This window comes from Oncorhynchus mykiss, chromosome 8 (assembly GCF_013265735.2).
Source record: "Oncorhynchus mykiss isolate Arlee chromosome 8, USDA_OmykA_1.1, whole genome shotgun sequence".
In the NCBI taxonomy this organism is placed as follows: domain Eukaryota; kingdom Metazoa; phylum Chordata; class Actinopteri; order Salmoniformes; family Salmonidae; genus Oncorhynchus; species Oncorhynchus mykiss.
This window is the reverse complement of record NC_048572.1, coordinates 52,053,357-52,070,168: the sequence shown is the minus strand read 5'-3', so window position 1 is coordinate 52,070,168 and position 16,812 is coordinate 52,053,357. Positions and strand designations below refer to the sequence as shown.

Here is a 16,812-nt window from a genome sequence, read left to right as displayed (position 1 = left end):
CCACCCGTTTTTGTAACAAGCTGGGGGATGGGGCTGGAGAAATGTAACCACTCTAACATTCATAGACAGAGCAATGTATGCAAGGACTGACCGTACATTTTTTACATTTACTTACTTTACACGCATTGGAGTGAAACATTTTGGGGTCCTGATGGGGTATGACAGTTGAACTAACCCCATTAGGCATTTATAAGTTATATTCTTCAAGAATCAATGGGTTCATATCATCAATTTCAAGTCCAAAAATGGATGTATCAACTTCAGATTGCCCCTTTAAATTACATAGATGGAATAGCCTAAACACAGGCAAAAGTTCACACCTAATTTTGTGTCTCAAGCAGCCTACTCGTCGGGCAGTATGCTATCCCTAAAGGAATGATCTCATCTTCGTGTCCAATCTCTTTATTGACTGGGCGTGCTAGGGAACATTGTAAACGAGTCATGTAACAGTAGGTTAAATAAAATAGGGTTCAAGTGTAAATCCATTCCAACATGTGTATTACAATTTATTACAATGTAATAAAAAGATAAACAATACAGAGCGGTTCCGCATGACGCCTAGCCTATAGCCATATAACGTTAGCGCATAACCATTGCTGCCTTTGTAGCACTTGTGCAAAAGTTTTATTCACGCCTATGTAGGTGGAGATTTCTGTACATGTTTTTGCCTATACTTACTATTAAATTACTACTAATACAGAGTCCAACCACCTTAGACTACAACGTTGGGCATTGTGGTGCTATAGGCTACCATTTCCTGAAACTAGCGTGCGTTTCCGTCAAAAATATTATAACTGTTATGTCCCCCACAATACAAAAATTAATGTAATTGCTCCTACTTCCACACAACAGTGAACGGAAAAAGGTTTTACAATCCAAAGTGGATAGCTGAAACTGAAGACGTCTCCAAAAAGTAGTCTGAACATGTTCGGCAACAAATAGTAGTGAAGGTAGGGTTGCGCATAAAATAAAATAAAACAAAGCATCTAATGACAGGCAACCCACCTACCTATCGCCTGATTTATACATCAAATCTCTTTACGCAAAACCTTGCTCGTGTCCATCCTCGTGAACGAGCTCGTTTTCTTCGAGGTCTATATAGAATGGTCAGGTGACCTTGTATGTGGACAGTTACACTAAAGAGGTATAATAGAGTAAAAATGAAATAGTTGTCATAGTTAAAAATCCATGTCACCGTTTATTTTTGAAACTTAATCAATAGTATATCGTCTCTAATTTACGGCCTAAATAGAATATCCAAATATATGTCGTGTAATGACGATAAAAAAAGGCACACACAACACCATGTACCCTCCCCACTGATTTGGAAATGGTATGGCCCACTGGTAGAATTCCGAGAATTAAACCCTTGAGTTTCTTAGAACTTGATTCTCAGAACTGGTGATGCACGAAGTTTCCAGGAAAGTTTTATAAGGTGAATTTTTTCCCCTCATTATTTTACAGTATAACGGTAGAAGTTGCTTGTAGTGGTAGACATTCGTTGTGGCTCATTGACCTCTATTGATACACTTGAAATACTTAAATTCTTTAGATGGTTTTATGTTTTCTTTCGTTTTGGGAACAGTAGGGTCTCTTAGGCTGCAGTTGCTAGACTTCTTGCTGATGTTTATTACTTGATTAATGGTCAAGTCGTCTAGGATCTCCTCTGCTCAAGCAGCATGCTTGCCAGATATTCAGTCGGAAGTTCGTGGTCCATTCTGTCATTGGGAAACTGTATTGCCACATTATGCTCACTTTTTTTTTAATCATGTTGGTTAATCGAATATCTAGATATTATCGAGAGATAATATATTAGGCCGAATGTGCAGTTCCTTTATAGCCTATCCTACTGTACATAAAGATTACTTTTGGGTTTATATAGTCAGAATGTTTTTGATTTATCAAAAAAAAAAACGGATAAAATGAATTTGATATTATCAAAAAGTATGCATCTTTAATAGTCGTTAAATATCAGTAAACTTAAGAGCAAGAAAATTCGCGCAACAGGGCGAGTCTGTCTTGTTAGATCACTGCGTACTACATTTGAGCTTTGAGCACTGTACTTTTCTCTCTCTTGATGTTGATTTAACTTCGCTGGTAGATATCCACTAAGGATCTGTCGAATACTTTTTCGTTCAATGCTGAGACAAAACAAACAATATTTTGATGTAGGCCTACATTCTTGATTTGTTTTAATGGACCGTTATTATCAATAACTGCCTACTCGTTGTGTACTACATTTACAGTGGGGAGCCTCTGTGCAATGTGTAGTCCTGTGGGTACATGCATTTGAAACTCCTAAAAATCCCACAACCTATTATTCGCATTGCCGTACTCCAATTTTTCTAGTTTATTTTTATAGTTAAAATAAATTGGGTATAACCAGTGTTAAATGTCATCTGTTAAACAAGCTGGCTTTCCACGTATAGGCCTATCGAAGAACAGGAAGCGTATTTAGAAGCAACCTAATCTGTGCGCACCCCAAAACGGAATGTACTAAATGCGAAACATGTTCCAAGCGTGAGCCGTCAGCATTTATGGGCTTGGCTATAGGTCAAAAGCAAATAGGAAACGGGGTTTAAATGTGTATTTTATTAAAGTGTTTCTTAAGTAATGCATAGTAAAATATTTGCAGTGAAATAAAGGTCATAATTCCTAAATGTACAAATATTTTATTTGTACGTTTATTGTAAGGGTTAAATCATATCTATGGTAAGTCTAATAGCAATATGTAATCCAATATTTGGGTAACAGCAAATGGCCTAACTTGTTTACTGTAGCCTGTATAAAGTCTACTTTTCCACAACAATCATGGCTTGTCACTATTTTTATGTCATGAACATGAGTTCAATGCCTCGGAGTTAGCAATAGTTGACATGGTATTTTAGATCTGTAGCCTCCCTCAGACGTGGTCCCATTTCCAGCAATGCTTTTTACTTCGTTGGACATTGAAATGGTGCCACCTACACCAAGTTCAATGGTAATAGGATTACAATGGTAATAGGATTATGATGCTATGATGTCCTCATACACAGAAGTATGTGGACACCCCTTCCAATTAGTCAATTCTGCTATTTCAGCCACTCCAGTTGCTGACAGATGTATAAAATCATTGCTAGTAGATTGGCCTTACTGAAGAGCTCAGTGACTTTCAACGTGGCACCATCATTGGATGCCACCTTAAAAACAAGTCAGTTTGTCAAATGTCTGCCCTGCTAGAGCTGCCCCGGTCAACTGTAAGAGCTGTTATTGTGAAGTGGAAACTTCTAGGAGCAACAACGGCTCAGCCGTGAAGTCGTAGGCCATACAAGCTCACAGAAAGGAAGCGTAGCACTCTGAAGCTTCATGAAATGGGCTTCCATGGCCGAGCAGTCGCACACAAACTTAAGATCACCATGTGCAATGCCAAGTGTCAGCTGGAGTGGTGGACTCTGGAGCAGTGGAAACGCATTCTCGGGAGTGATGAATCACGCTTCACCACTTGGCAGTCCATCAGGCTGGGTTTGGCGGATGCCAGGAGAATGCTACCTGCCCCAATTCATAGTGCCAACTGCAAAGTGTGGTGGTGGAGGAGGAATAATGGTCTGGGGATGTTTTTCATGGTTCGGGCTAGGCCCCTTAGTTCCAGTGAAGGGAAATATTAATGCTACAGCACACAATTACATTCTAGACGATTCTCTGCTTCCAACTTTGTGGCAACAGTTTGGGGAAGGCCCTTTCCTGTTTAAGAATGACAATGCCCCTGTGCAAGCCAGGCCTAATCGCCCGACCTCACTAATGCTCTTGTGGCTGCGGAAGCAAGTCCCCGCAGCAATGTTGCAACATCTAGATGAAAGGGGGGACAAACTTCATATTAATGCCCATGATTTTGGAAAGAGATGTTCTACGAGCAGCTGTCCAAATACTTTTGGTCATGTAGCGTATAACATATGACAAATATATGACTAGAGCAGCTTTGCATACTTTATGTTTATGTTAATCAGCAACTCTCCCAGTCTGAGCTTGGCGGATGGTCCTTTATCAATACTGTATTTTTCCATGTTTCTCCAGATTCTAACATCATGGCCTCATTGGCAGATGGCTGCATTCAATTCACCCGCCATGCCGGTGATGTTCTGCTCAACTTCAACCGCCTCCGCAGTAGAAATATCCTGACGGATGTCTCAATCCAGATTGACGGTCAGCGCTTCTGCGCTCACAGGGCAGTCCTCGTGGCCTGCAGGTACGTTCAAGACCCAGCTACGTGTTTTTCGGCCAAACGTCCTTCTTGTGCTGTGCGACTGCCATTGTGAGAGAAAAGGGCACAATCCTAACATGCGATTTTCACATTTCTTTCCCGTTTTATAGTGGGCTCTTTTACTCCATATTCACCGACCCCCTGAAGAGTAACCTGAGTGCCATCAGCCTGGACCCCACGGTGGACCCTGATGGTTTTGCCATCCTGCTGGACTTCATGTACACCTCCACCCTGACCCTGAAGGACAGCCTGGTTTTGGTTACCATGAACACAGCGTCATACCTCCAGATGGAACATGTGGTGGACACCTGCCGCAGGTTCATCAAGTCCAGGTACAAACAACATTTACATAATTGCTCGTCCATTTATACTTGGTTGGTAGCCTACTAGTGTCTGGAACTTTTCCTGGTCGGGTCTGTGAATATTCCAAGCCCTATTTATTTTATTTTTTTTACTTATTCACATCTGAATAGTATCTGTTTGGAACTAAATGGGTGTTTCTCCTTCTTTCCTGGTCCTTTTAGAGAGCAGTCTGTGACTCTGCAGAGAGATGAGGTACTGACTAGCCCGATGCGTCTCTCTCAGGACCTCCCTGCTTTCAGGGCTCTGGAAGGGTTGGCGACCAGCCCCAGCCACACATCCATGTCTCCCCTCAGAGACCGGAGGAGCTACTGCCCCAGTGTATTCACTGGTATCAATGCTTCAGGTAGCTCCCACCACGTCCACGGAAAACACATCCCAATGCCCATCGGAAAGCTGCCAGACGCCCTCAATTTCAGTGACCTCCACAAAGGGGATTCCATCTCTCAGAAGCTCTTCTCTCCCGCGAATCGCACAGAGGCCACCACCATCGTCCACCACCCTCTTTCATCCCAGTCCTCATCCTCCTCCGTTACGATCCTCCGCCCCCTCCCCTGCTCCAGCTGCCCGTCGGGGCCCTTCATGGGGCTCCAGGGACCTAAACACAGAGGGGCCTCCCCCATGGAGGAGGACAGCATCCAACCCCCCCAACCAGACTCCCTCAGCCTGTCCCCAGGCTGCAGCAAAGGTGTGATCTGCAGCCCGCAGAGCCCCCTCCGCTCTGACTGCCAGCCCAACTCCCCCACCGAGTCCAGCGGCTGCAGCAGGAATGCGACCCAGCCCTCTGGCTGCTCCCAGGAGCCCAAGGCCCGCAACTGGAAGAAGTACAAGTTCATCGTGATGAACCAGACCTCCAGGGAGAAGGACGAGGATGAGGCCCAGGGAGGGAGCGCTGAGGCTGGGGACTGCACCACTCCTCAGGGCTCTAACAGGACTAGTGGATCAGAGGGACCGATGAAGGAGCTGCAGGCTGCAGAGATGGTCAACGTGCACGCAGAAGAGATCCTTGTCCCACAGGCCAGCCATCACAACATTAACCAACTTAGATGCTCCTCCTGTGGTACAGATGCCCCTCAGCACCTGGTGGTGTGTCCCCGCTCCCCTGGCACCTACAGCGGGGAGGACAATGAGCTGCACTCTGAGTACTCCGACTCAAGCGGTGGTGAGTAGTGTACTTCAATTAGTGGGGACAGTGCTATAAACATTGACGCAGTACATTTACATTCATGCTGTTCCACTTTTCATTGACTAAATCTCAATGTTTCTGTTGTAGAGAATGGTTGCAACTTCTGCAACTCAAAGTTTGCGGAAGCGGACTCCCTGAAAGGCCACATGCTCCAGGTCCATGCTGACAAGCCATACAAGTGTGACCGGTGCCAGGCTGCCTTCCGTTACAAAGGGAACCTCGCCAGCCACAAGACTGTCCACACCGGTAAGACTTCTGTTACATCTTAAAGGAGAGATTCGCCCATTTTCAATGGTTTATCGTATTTGTGCATCTCTGTGCGATGCACCAGGATTCACCTGGTCAGTCTGTCATGCAAAGAGTAGTTCCTAATGTGTTGTTTTTTAAAATACTTCTTGCAATCCAGGCGAGAAACCGTACCGCTGTAACATCTGCGGTGCTCAGTTCAACCGGCCGGCCAACCTCAAGACCCACACCCGAATCCACTCAGGAGAAAAGCCATACAAGTGTGAAACGTGTGGCTCTCGCTTCATACAGGTGAGGAAACAGCTATGAACTGTGATTCACTCATGAAGGACAGCTATGTCCAAAGCTGTATGTGTTATTGTAATATAATTCATGTATTATTTTATATTTACTTGAATTTATCTCCGACAAATCTAAAGTATCTTATGGATTTTCTTCCTAGGTCGCGCACCTCCGCGCCCACGTGCTGATACATACGGGGGAGAAGCCGTATCCCTGTGAGATCTGTGGGACACACTTCCGCCATCTTCAGACCCTCAAGAGCCACTTACGCATCCACACAGGAGAAAAGCCCTACCATGTAAACACCTTATCTTTCCGTTCACTTGACCCAGTGTGTATCAGCTAAATTGGGACTGGTCCACTTCCTCAATCCCTTCCTGGCTTCCTGTGACTGTCTATCAATAGCATAAGCAGAGTATCGCTATATACAAGCCAGGGCATCAGCTTAAATGAATATCGGCTATAGCCTCTGTCCTCCCGCTAACCCTTCATTGAATGCATGAATGAACCCGTTGACAGACAGTTTGATTGAATTAGTGACTCATTGCGTTCCATTCTTTTCTTCCTCAGTGCGAGAAATGTGACGTCCACTTTCGCCACAAGAGCCAGTTGAGGCTGCATCTCCGGCAGAAGCACGGCGCGGTCACCAACACCAAGGCTCAGTACCGCCGGGCGAACACGGACATGCTCGTTGGCTTGGCCAAGGCCTGCTAAATGGACACTGGGAAGATGGAGTTTGATTGGCAGACAACCGTCTTACGGTTGTAGCAACACATCATAGCGTCTTAGTACCACACTGTCAGAGATTGTTGTGTTTGTTGGCAAATGGCAGATGGCTTCCCTCCAAATGTGAACATAGAACCATATTGTATAATTCATAGCCATTTTACTTTATGTTTGTATAGAGGTCCGGTACGTACTGATGGAATGTACATTTAGAAAATTATAGTTTTGGAATATGAATTCTTATATATTGTAATACTTTTTTCCTGAATGTTTTCAATTGAAGGACAGTGTTCTTTTAGAAGACACTCAAAACTGTTAGAGAATGAAAAACACTGTTACATGGGGTACAATTATATTATAGATAAAGTATATTGGGGCATGGTCAGCTGAAGATAAGCTAATTTATTATCCAGTTCTTTGTAGTTTCTTATATCTTGTATATTGTGAATACATATATATAATGTAATATCTATCCAGATTACCCTCTGCTGGCAGAGTATATGTCTGTAATTACTAAGGTACCAGCCGCTTTTGTCTTTCTACCTAGTGAAAGTTTGTTATTGCGTCTGTCATTTGGTCAACATAATATATTATCCGACACGGGTACATATGCAATGTATTTAAGGTGCCTTACACTAAGTTGTTTTTTTGTCTATTCAGTTCATTACCGCAAAGTCCTACGTCAGCACTTTCTACCGTATTTGTTTTCTCTGCTTTTTTTGTCTCAGGCCAACAAGCTGTAAATACGCCAGCTCTCAAGCTACAAGTCCTCAGGACCGTGATCAACATTTGTCTTTGTAAACTGCAGAGCTTTATGTGAAATAGAAATAAAGGAATGTGTTATGAAAACACGAGTGCGTCTTTTGGTATCATTTGTCAATGTGACAATGCAAATAAGAACGTCTCGGAAATATCACATCCAATCATGATCTGGATTGATATGTGATCAACTTGATAGTATGTGTGGGGAGACGCAGACCCAGGGGGAAGGGAAACTTAACCAAGTATGTTTAAGAACCATATTTAAGTTTTTTTTTTTTTTTTGGTACTGATATTCTACCTTTGACCTGTTTCTTCTGCCAGTATCAAATGTCTGCCAGTGTTGACTGCTATGGTTCAAGTTTGATGCCAGACTGAGCAAAGGGCACACTGATAATGTTTTGGCGACACTGTGTTTCTGTAGCCACTGATGTGACTTCCTATACAAGCCTCTCGGTGAATAAAAGCCTTCTCATTAAATTCACCTTTTAAAATCTCTATTACACAGTGTGTTTCATTTAACTAAATAATGTGCATTCACAGAAAATCAATTTTGGCAACCCAAGTTTATCATTGAAAAGTTATTTTGTTGCATTGGGAAAGCTTCTGAAGATTTGTATTTATTTAAATGTGATTAGTGATTCATTTACATGTGTCAATCAAGTTTAAGGTCAACTCTGTAAGGTGAACAAAACTTTTTTTTCTTCTTCCCAAAATAAACATTGAACATCTAATAGTCAAATGAGTGTCAAATTAAGTGTGCAAATTCTTCTAATTTTGGCAATTGTCTGTTTTGTGGTGGAAAACTGAGTGTGCCGAGCAAAACACGTCAACCCTGTTACGCATAGATAAGTAGGCTGTTTTGTGAAGCATGCATTCAATTGTCCATCCCTGTTGCACACAAGCTTCCGTTCCCCCTGTTACGAGGGAATTTATGGCTGATTTAAGGTGAAATTGTCAACCCTGTCACTTTAATTGGAGTTTTTCTTAATTTAACCTTTTGAGATGGGAAAGCATGTTTAATATTAAGTTGTTATTAAGTGGAATTAAGTTAATGACAGAATGTCAAAATTAGGTGAATAAATTGTTATTTTTTACAAAATGACACTGCCCAAAAGGCACTCTATTCGTGGAATGACACAGGTAGTGAAAGGAAACAGGTACAGTTTGGCATTATAGTTGACTTATGATTGTGTAGCAATATTGAATGTCCTCATTGGTCATGTACAGACAGACAACACATTTTGTTTTAATATTAGGCCAGAGTTGAAAAAGCACTTGTATTTCCATAAAATAATTACATTTAGTTTATTAGTGCTCTTTGAAGATACGATGATTCAATGGACATTTTCCTTGAGCACATAACACACATAAGATACAAGATACAATTCGATGATGTGTATTATTCATTGCATAAGATGTGAATGCGAAGTTTAAAGGGACATTCAGCAGTTGAAACAATAACAAAGCATGCTCCCCTCAAATGTGGGATGGGGCTGAAGAAATGTAACCACTCTCAAAATCATAGACAGAGCTATGGATGCAAGTCATGACCAGCCAGGGTATCAAACGTTCTAGTTTTAACCATGTCGAGGCTCTAGTCTTTGTTTTACATTTACTTTGTTCAGAAAAATTGTGGAAAAACAAGTGTGTATTTTGGGTTCTGATAGGGTACGGCAATTAAACTAAGCTCATGAGGCATTCATAAGTTATATTCTTCAAGAAACAATGGGTACATAGCATTAAGTCAATAAAACAGATGTACTGTTGCAACTGCCGATTGCCCGTTTAAATTGAGAAATTGACATGAAAAACTCAAATAACAAATAAAGTCAAAATGGCGACGTGACATTTCTCAACAAGTGAACCACTGGTGATGTCAGTCTGCCCTCTGCTGGCTTATTGGGTTGACTGACATGGAAGTGATTCCTATCTGTACCCATCAGTATTTCCATTGTGGTTACATGGTTAGGTAGTGTTGCAGTGGAACTGTACATTGTTACATAATACTTACTATGATGGCTGTTTGTACACTTAAATTACACAATTGCATTCTCAGATTTAAAAAATATATATAAATAAAATGTAACTATAACTGTGGCTATAACCACTCACCCTTGAACTGAGCAATAACACACCAGGAGTTTAGCTAAAGCTTGCTAAATGGCATATATTATATAAGCACATTTGTGATCATGGTAGCCGACAGAAAGCTTGGATGAAATCAAATAAATGTAATGTAAACAACGTCGAAGGAGTTTGGTCTGATACGGCAAACTAGTTATACCAACAACAACCGTTAGTACAAGGCTTGTGGTAGGCACAAAATGAAGAGATTATAAAATAGTTCAAAAGATATCAAAATCTCAGTGAGGAACAATTATATTGAGCTCTGTAGAACTAGCCACATTAGTCTCAGGGACCCGTCAGAAAACAGTTGAGAGACACCCTTGAAACAGTGTGACCTGTCTGACTGGAACTACTGGTGAGTTTGTCTGGCTCCGTCAGTTTTCACCTGTCAAAGTCTAGATTCTTAGGTTGACTGTTCCCTTGAAATAGTGTGACCTTCTGTGAATGCTGGAATTACCTGTTTCGAGTGGCTCCATAAGTATTCACATGTCAAAGGAAGTAAAGTACACACAGACAGAGGGGGTTATATTTGGTTTGTTTGTATTTGACGATTTCTCCCACTTTATATGGCAACATACTCCGATTCGACAAAACTGGTCCTTCGTCCTTTGTCGCATAATCAAAGATTTAACAAATAACACACAACAGAAACTTAACTGTCGGGAGCTGATCTTTGTGCACTTTTGTAATGACACATACATAACACAGCCAAGTCCTTGTTGGAGAACAAGGTAAGCATTGGACTTCACATTTTCAGTCACACTACATGGGGCGACAAAACATGTCAGTATTTCAGCATTCGGGAGAACACCAAATACTCTTTCATGTGCAGTGACACAAACTTGCGGATAGTCCCAAGTTTAAACTTGATTTAACAAGTTTAAGTTCAAAATTGGTCCCACACCGTATGTGCAGTAACAACTATCGTTGCCATGCCAGTTTAATCCACAAATTTGTAATACTGCAATCACGGCTGCTGTGACTCGATTCCCTGTGGTCCTATGGGACCGCTGTTCATATTTCTTCCAACATGAGACTGGTGCTTTCTATATTTTATTAGTACACAGGGGAAGTTCATAAGACAATGTTCATCTCTGAGTACCTGTTCCTCGAGCTCTACCGTCCTGTAGGTTCAGTCCAACCCCAATCTAACACAAGGTTTCCCAACTCGGTCCTGGCGCCCCCCCTGATCTAATTAGCTGGTTAATAAACTGAATAAGGTTAGTTATAACTGGGGTTGGAGTGAAAATGGACAGGATGGTAGCTCTCCAGGAACACGGATGGAGAGCTCTGATTTAGTCCATAGAATTGGTTGGTCGGTGAAAATGCACGTTTTCGCTTAGGGAACGGCTAACAATGGTGTGTACGCAGATTTGATCACAACAACAAAAAAAAACATTAATTTAACATACATACATAAATAAGTGCCTCGCCAAGCTAAGAGCAATTCTATTAGTCTTGTCCGTATACAAAGCCCCACGACTACAATGACAGGCTTGTCAGTTGGTGTACAACTACCGTAGTGAAACCCAGTGCGGTTGGTCAGTAGAGCATCTTACTACCCATCTTATTCACTCTTACACACACATTCAATCACACCCTTGGAAGAGCAGCTCGGCACTGACAAAAAAATGTTTTGTTTTTTTAAATGTAAAAAGTAATTTGAATGGACATGTAAACTGAGTATAGTGTTGCTGCAGTTGATACAAAGACAAACAAAACGTAACTGTGAATGTTACAGTTGTTGGCAGTTGGCGGGGATTTCAACCCTCTTTGTCCAGGATGGCTTTGACGTTGTCAAAAACCTGAAACAGAGAGGGAGAGAAAGAGATGCATTAGAGAAAACAAGAGACATTGTGTTTTTTGACAAGTGTGTGATTGCCAGAGGGTGCAGGGGAACAGAGAGAAAACCAATAGGGAAAGAAAAAAACTCAGACAGAGGGAATTAAAAACTTCTTGAATCTACTTGAGACGCATATGTCCCAAGTAGGCACCTGGAAATGCAAATGCGCTACGCTAAATGCTAAATGTACTCGTTAAAACTCAAACCTTGATCAAAATTCACAAGCAGGGTATTGAATTAAAGCTACACTCGTTGTGAACCTAGCCAGCAAGTCAGATTTTTAAAATGCTTTTCGGCGAAAGCATCAGAAGCTATTATCTGATAGCATGCACCCCCCAAAATGCCAGCTCGACACGTAAACAACAGATTTTGCGATAGCCGGCGCTACCCAAAACGCAGAAATAAAATATAAAACATTCATTACCTTAGACGAGCTTCTTTCTTGGCACTCCTATATGCCCCATAAACATCACTATTGGGTCTTTTTTTCGTTAAAATCGGTCCATATATACCCAAAATAGCTTTGTATAGAAGTAGTGTCATTCTGAGAAAATCATAGTTTTTAAACGCTGCGTAATTTTTTAAAATTAAAAAAGTCGACGATAAACTTTCACAAAACACTTCGAAATCCTTTTGTAATCCAACTTTAGGTATTAGTAAACGTTTATAATCTATCAAAATGATTACAGGGCGATGTCTCTTCAATAGGTCCTCACTTCAAAAACAATGCAATCTGATCTCTCCCTAAACTGCATCCGGGTGAAGACTGGAGAACTTGAGGTCAGACAGATGGATTTTCCAACAATTAATTCGATTGAAAATTAGTACAATGGCGCCATCGTGCGGAATTTGTATGAGGTGCAGGCAAATTTCCATTAAATTCTGTTCTCTTTTAACAACTGGTGGAAGTGACTTATGGAAATTATTTTTTGCTTTCAGAGAGCAGTTTTTCTTGCGTTTTTCAATGAAACACACGCTCTGTTATAGTCACAGCCGTGATTTAACCAGTTTTATAAACTTCAGAGTGTTTTCTATCCACACATACTAATCATATGCATATACTATATTCCTGGCATGAGTAGCAGGACGCTGAAAAGTTGCGCGATTTTTAACAGAATGTTCAAAAAAGGAGGGGGTAGGATGAAGATTAACAAAAAACTAAAATATAAGTTAAGAGTGAATAACTTTGCACTAATGAGTGTGTTCCAACTGCCCATCATGTGTGCCTTCAATGGCTGTAAACTCCTTTGCTTACCTCGTCCACACCGCACGAGGCATCCACGGTGCGCACCTTGCCCTGTTTCTCATACAGTGAGATGATAGGCCGTGTCGACTGCAGGTATGTCTGGATCCTTCAGGGGAGGAAATGGAAGCTCAGAAACATGCCTGACCAGCACCCAGGACTCAGAAGAGACCCAAAATGGGGTCACAGTGACGTATATACAGCCAAGCTAAAAACAAAAATCGCAATCTCAAAAGCAATGTTTTTTTCACTAGAAAGTCCATTATTAAAAGTTCCATTATGTCGTTTAGTGTACAACCCGACTGATATCATACAGAAATACACGTTATAGATCTGTCACACTCATTGAAATAGTCTGATGAATGGTAGATCTGTTGTATATGCAATATTTATATGCTTCCCATCTGTAAATTGTTTTAACGTCTTATTACTTTCAGTTTTGTATCACACCTTACAACTACAGAAAATACAGTATTTTTGGTGACTAAAACTATATTTCACAGCGGTTTAGATGGTACAATGATTCTCTACACTTTGCTTATGTGTCATATGAACTGAAATCAGGCAAACATTTTAGAAACCAGGAAATGTAAGTACCCTTTTTTTTTATGAACAAGAGCGGTGTCTCCTTTTGAGAGTTCCAGTTCATATGAAAGAGGTCAATGGTCAGTGATCATTGAAAGCCTTAGTGTTTGGACGCTACCTTTTCTCCAGGCTCGCTCTGTTGTCATCGGTGCGCCCGCTGCTCTTCCCTCTTTCTAGACATCGGTCGATACAGACCTGTAGACAAGCAAAAACACAGCTCTCAGCATAAAACATTACACTGTCAGCTAAGCACTAAAGACATTAACACTAGGATTAACACAATTGTGGCTTAGATCTGAGGTATGTCTTCCCCTTCCAGTGATTTTGCCCCTTCCATTTCATCTCATCCCCTCCCCTCCCCTTCCTCTTGGGAGATCCTCCCCCCCAAGGAGTGTTTTATTACCTCACTAGTACAGTCGAAGAAAAGCACAAATTTGACGTTAGCCTTCCCTTCCATGACAGTGGTCCACCCCTGGAGGTTGTCTTCATTTCGGGGGAAGCCGTCGATGAGGAAGCGGAACTTCTTCTCGTCCATCTCCATGGTTTCCTCCATGGCCTGAGGACAAAGGAAAGTGAACGTTAAAAAAGGGATATTCTGCCCCAAATCAGCTGTAGACCTTCCTATATGCATCTGACATCAAAAATATTTTGAGGTGAACTATTTCTTTTGGGTATGGATTAATTCAGCCCATGGAGCAATGACAGAAACTATTTCAGTAAGAGGAGGGGCGAGAAAGACTTACTCAGACCACAATGACTGTATAGTGCTACTACGCTCTACCCCATGTTAACTAAGCGAATAGTAATTCTGATTCCTAACTTACTGTACGTCAACCTGCCAACACAAACCTTGTAGCCATAGGTACCTGGAGTTGGTGCATACCTTCCTGAGTAAGTTAATGGTGATCTCGACAGGGACGATCTTGCCATCCTTGATGTAACTGTCAATGAGCTGTCCGAACTCTGACCCCTCTCGGCTTCGCTCGGCCCTCAGCAGGTCTCCGGCAGACAGGTGAGTGTAACTGTAGTTCTGTGAAAAACGTAAATTAATGCCAGCTTTTACTAAAACAACAACGCACTCTAAGAATAATCACTGATCCAACCACTTACGTGGGACAATAGTACAGAAACATACCTGTTCTGTACTAACAAAGTATGTTACTTTCCATAGGAATCAATTGGATATGAGAATCCAATTGTCTGGGACTAATGTCATTTATAAAAAGGAGTCCAATAGTAACAATGCATTAAGTAGAGAATACACAGAAAATAACATTGTCATAGGCATCGTGGGTTATTGTTCTAAAATTATGCTGCTGTGCTCCACTGACACTGAAAGCAAGGGGAGGGATTTTTATATTTCGCTGTATGAAGACAGGCTTTATAAGTGGGTGGCTGGCTTAAGAACGCGTGTGGTTTCATCATGCTTGAACAGGATGCTTGCGCAAACAATTGGCCCAGCTCTGTTTGAATATAGGTCTAAACAAAGTCATTTGCAAATGCAGGAAACAGAAGAAAGCCCATGGGGAGCTACAATGTAGTGTGTTAATAGTCAGACAGCTGAATAGCAGTAGTAGTTTATCTTTTGACTAAAACCCCACCCAGATACACGTCAGCCTTCATTTCTCAAGACTACGTGTTCAAGGGCATTGGCTGGAGGTTTAGAGCAGGTGCATTGCAGATAAGCTGAACTTTACATAATGTGAATTGCTGAACTGATAAGATGTAGACTACACATGGGTGTGACATCAAGAGCAGTGCATAGGTTACTCTGTGTATGTAGCTAGAAGCCTTTCACAACGAACATAGAGCTAGCCCATTCCGAGACGGTATATACCGTCCATTCACGAACCTATCTCCCGACTGAGGACAGCGCCCCGATGATGCCAAAATGCTCGGTCTAAAATGTAAACACGTCTCCCACGCGATACGGTTTGAGAACATTTGGAACATTAACTTTCACATCAGCGAGAAAATTTAAATAATAATAGTAATTAAAAGGTTAACACACCTTTATATGGTTAGGGTCCCACACGGCAATATTTCCGTTACAGCGCTTGTTTACCGAAGACGGAGGCGACTACAGTTGCTAATTAGCTTTCTGCGGGCGCCGCACACCTGTGTGTAACGGAAGAAGGACGCCCACAAACACGTTGTAACTGAAAAATAAGTGTCAGCTGCAGCTGTTAAAACCGCTTAAAAGTGTACATTCTATCTCTGGGAAATTATTTTTGATGTCATATCTAAGTAGAGGGCTTTTGTATATATGTACTGCAATTGAGAAGCACATTTAAATTGAGTATTTGGCTGCCAATTCGCCTCTGAACATAATAGGTCTTTGGACTAAAAGGAGTAGGCTACCCTCTTCTGTCTGTACTCTCTTCTTGGTGAGTCATAGCCCACTGATTCCTGAGGGGTATACTACCAAGCAGGATCAATGAGTTTTCCACATAAAATTGACTAAATATTCTGAAAGAGTTCATTTTTAAGAAACTAGAAATGGGCATGGTCTAATTTACTCAACAACCAATAACAACAAAAAAACATTTCTGGATGTTTATCAACGTTTGCTAGCTAACACATTGATTCTGCTTTGTAGTACACCCTTCTGATATTCAGGAAAAATCTTCAGATAGTTTGCTTGTTGACAGGTTGACTGATTGAAATATCATGTATTAATTGCTCACATGACTAGCTAGTTAGCTGGCTAGCTAGTGTAGTCTTGTATAGCTATGCTAGCTAACATAACAAGTAGATTACATTGAGGACAAGAAAGGGAAGTTGATCCATTTAGCTGGTCTCCCGTGGACAGAAGCCAACAAAAGTGAGCACAAACCCCTCATATCTGTTAGTGTTTTCCCCCCCAACACAATTCAATGCCCTGTCAAATTATCTTTGTCCTTTTCATTGTTCTTTTCTCGCCATCTTACCTCAACGATTCTGGCACACTGGGTCCCTTTCCCCGCCCCAGGCCCTCCCAACACGAACACAACCTGCGGCTTCATGATCAATGCGGCCCTGTACACAACGCTCGGCACCTTCACTGATAACCTACTCAATAAATGGAAAATCATAAACCGACAAACCAAACAATACACTAAGTGAACCCGGTTCGATGAAGAACAGATCTAATGCCCGGTTGTTGCGTGTCAGTGGGAAGTCCGCCAAAGCAACACCACTTCCGCGTTTGACGTGGCCAACCAATGGCAACAAAT

General features: G+C 41.7%; 2 protein-coding genes across 2 annotated transcripts; one reads left to right on the top strand and one right to left on the bottom strand.

Annotated features, from left to right (window-relative positions):
* The first annotated feature begins 1,370 nt into the window (after positions 1-1,370).
* On the top strand, positions 1,371-7,888 carry LOC110530070 (B-cell lymphoma 6 protein). The gene is made up of 8 exons (XM_021612863.2): positions 1,371-1,435; positions 4,051-4,222; positions 4,348-4,569; positions 4,762-5,759; positions 5,871-6,029; positions 6,190-6,320; positions 6,472-6,609; positions 6,882-7,888. The coding sequence occupies exons 2-8, from the start codon at positions 4,062-4,064 to the stop codon at positions 7,023-7,025; spliced, it is 1,953 nt and encodes a 650-aa protein (XP_021468538.2). The 5' UTR covers positions 1,371-1,435; positions 4,051-4,061; the 3' UTR covers positions 7,026-7,888.
* Positions 7,889-10,445: 2,557 nt separating this feature from the next.
* cmpk (cytidylate kinase) lies at positions 10,446-16,787 on the bottom strand. The gene is made up of 6 exons (XM_021612862.2): positions 16,528-16,787; positions 14,481-14,627; positions 14,001-14,153; positions 13,716-13,792; positions 13,025-13,121; positions 10,446-11,731 (listed from the first exon to the last, which is right to left on the bottom strand). The coding sequence occupies exons 1-6, from the start codon at positions 16,669-16,671 to the stop codon at positions 11,690-11,692; spliced, it is 660 nt and encodes a 219-aa protein (XP_021468537.1). The 5' UTR covers positions 16,672-16,787; the 3' UTR covers positions 10,446-11,689.
* Positions 16,788-16,812: the final 25 nt, after the last annotated feature.

Excerpts from the sequence above, each read along its gene's own strand:
- LOC110530070 (XM_021612863.2), top strand. The coding sequence starts at position 4,062 with ATGGCCTCATTGGCAGATGGCTGCATTCAATTCACCCGCCATGCCGGT. Across the intron at positions 5,760-5,870 it reads GTACTCCGACTCAAGCGGTG|AGAATGGTTGCAACTTCTGC; the intron begins GTGAGTAGTGTA and ends TTTCTGTTGTAG. Across the intron at positions 6,610-6,881 it reads CAGGAGAAAAGCCCTACCAT|TGCGAGAAATGTGACGTCCA; the intron begins GTAAACACCTTA and ends TTTCTTCCTCAG.
- cmpk (XM_021612862.2), bottom strand. The coding sequence starts at position 16,671 with ATGATTTTCCATTTATTGAGTAGGTTATCAGTGAAGGTGCCGAGCGTT. Across the intron at positions 13,793-14,000 it reads TCTTCGACTGTACTAGTGAG|GTCTGTATCGACCGATGTCT; the intron begins GTAATAAAACAC and ends GCTTGTCTACAG. Across the intron at positions 11,732-13,024 it reads CCTCGTGCGGTGTGGACGAG|GTTTTTGACAACGTCAAAGC; the intron begins GTAAGCAAAGGA and ends TCTCTGTTTCAG.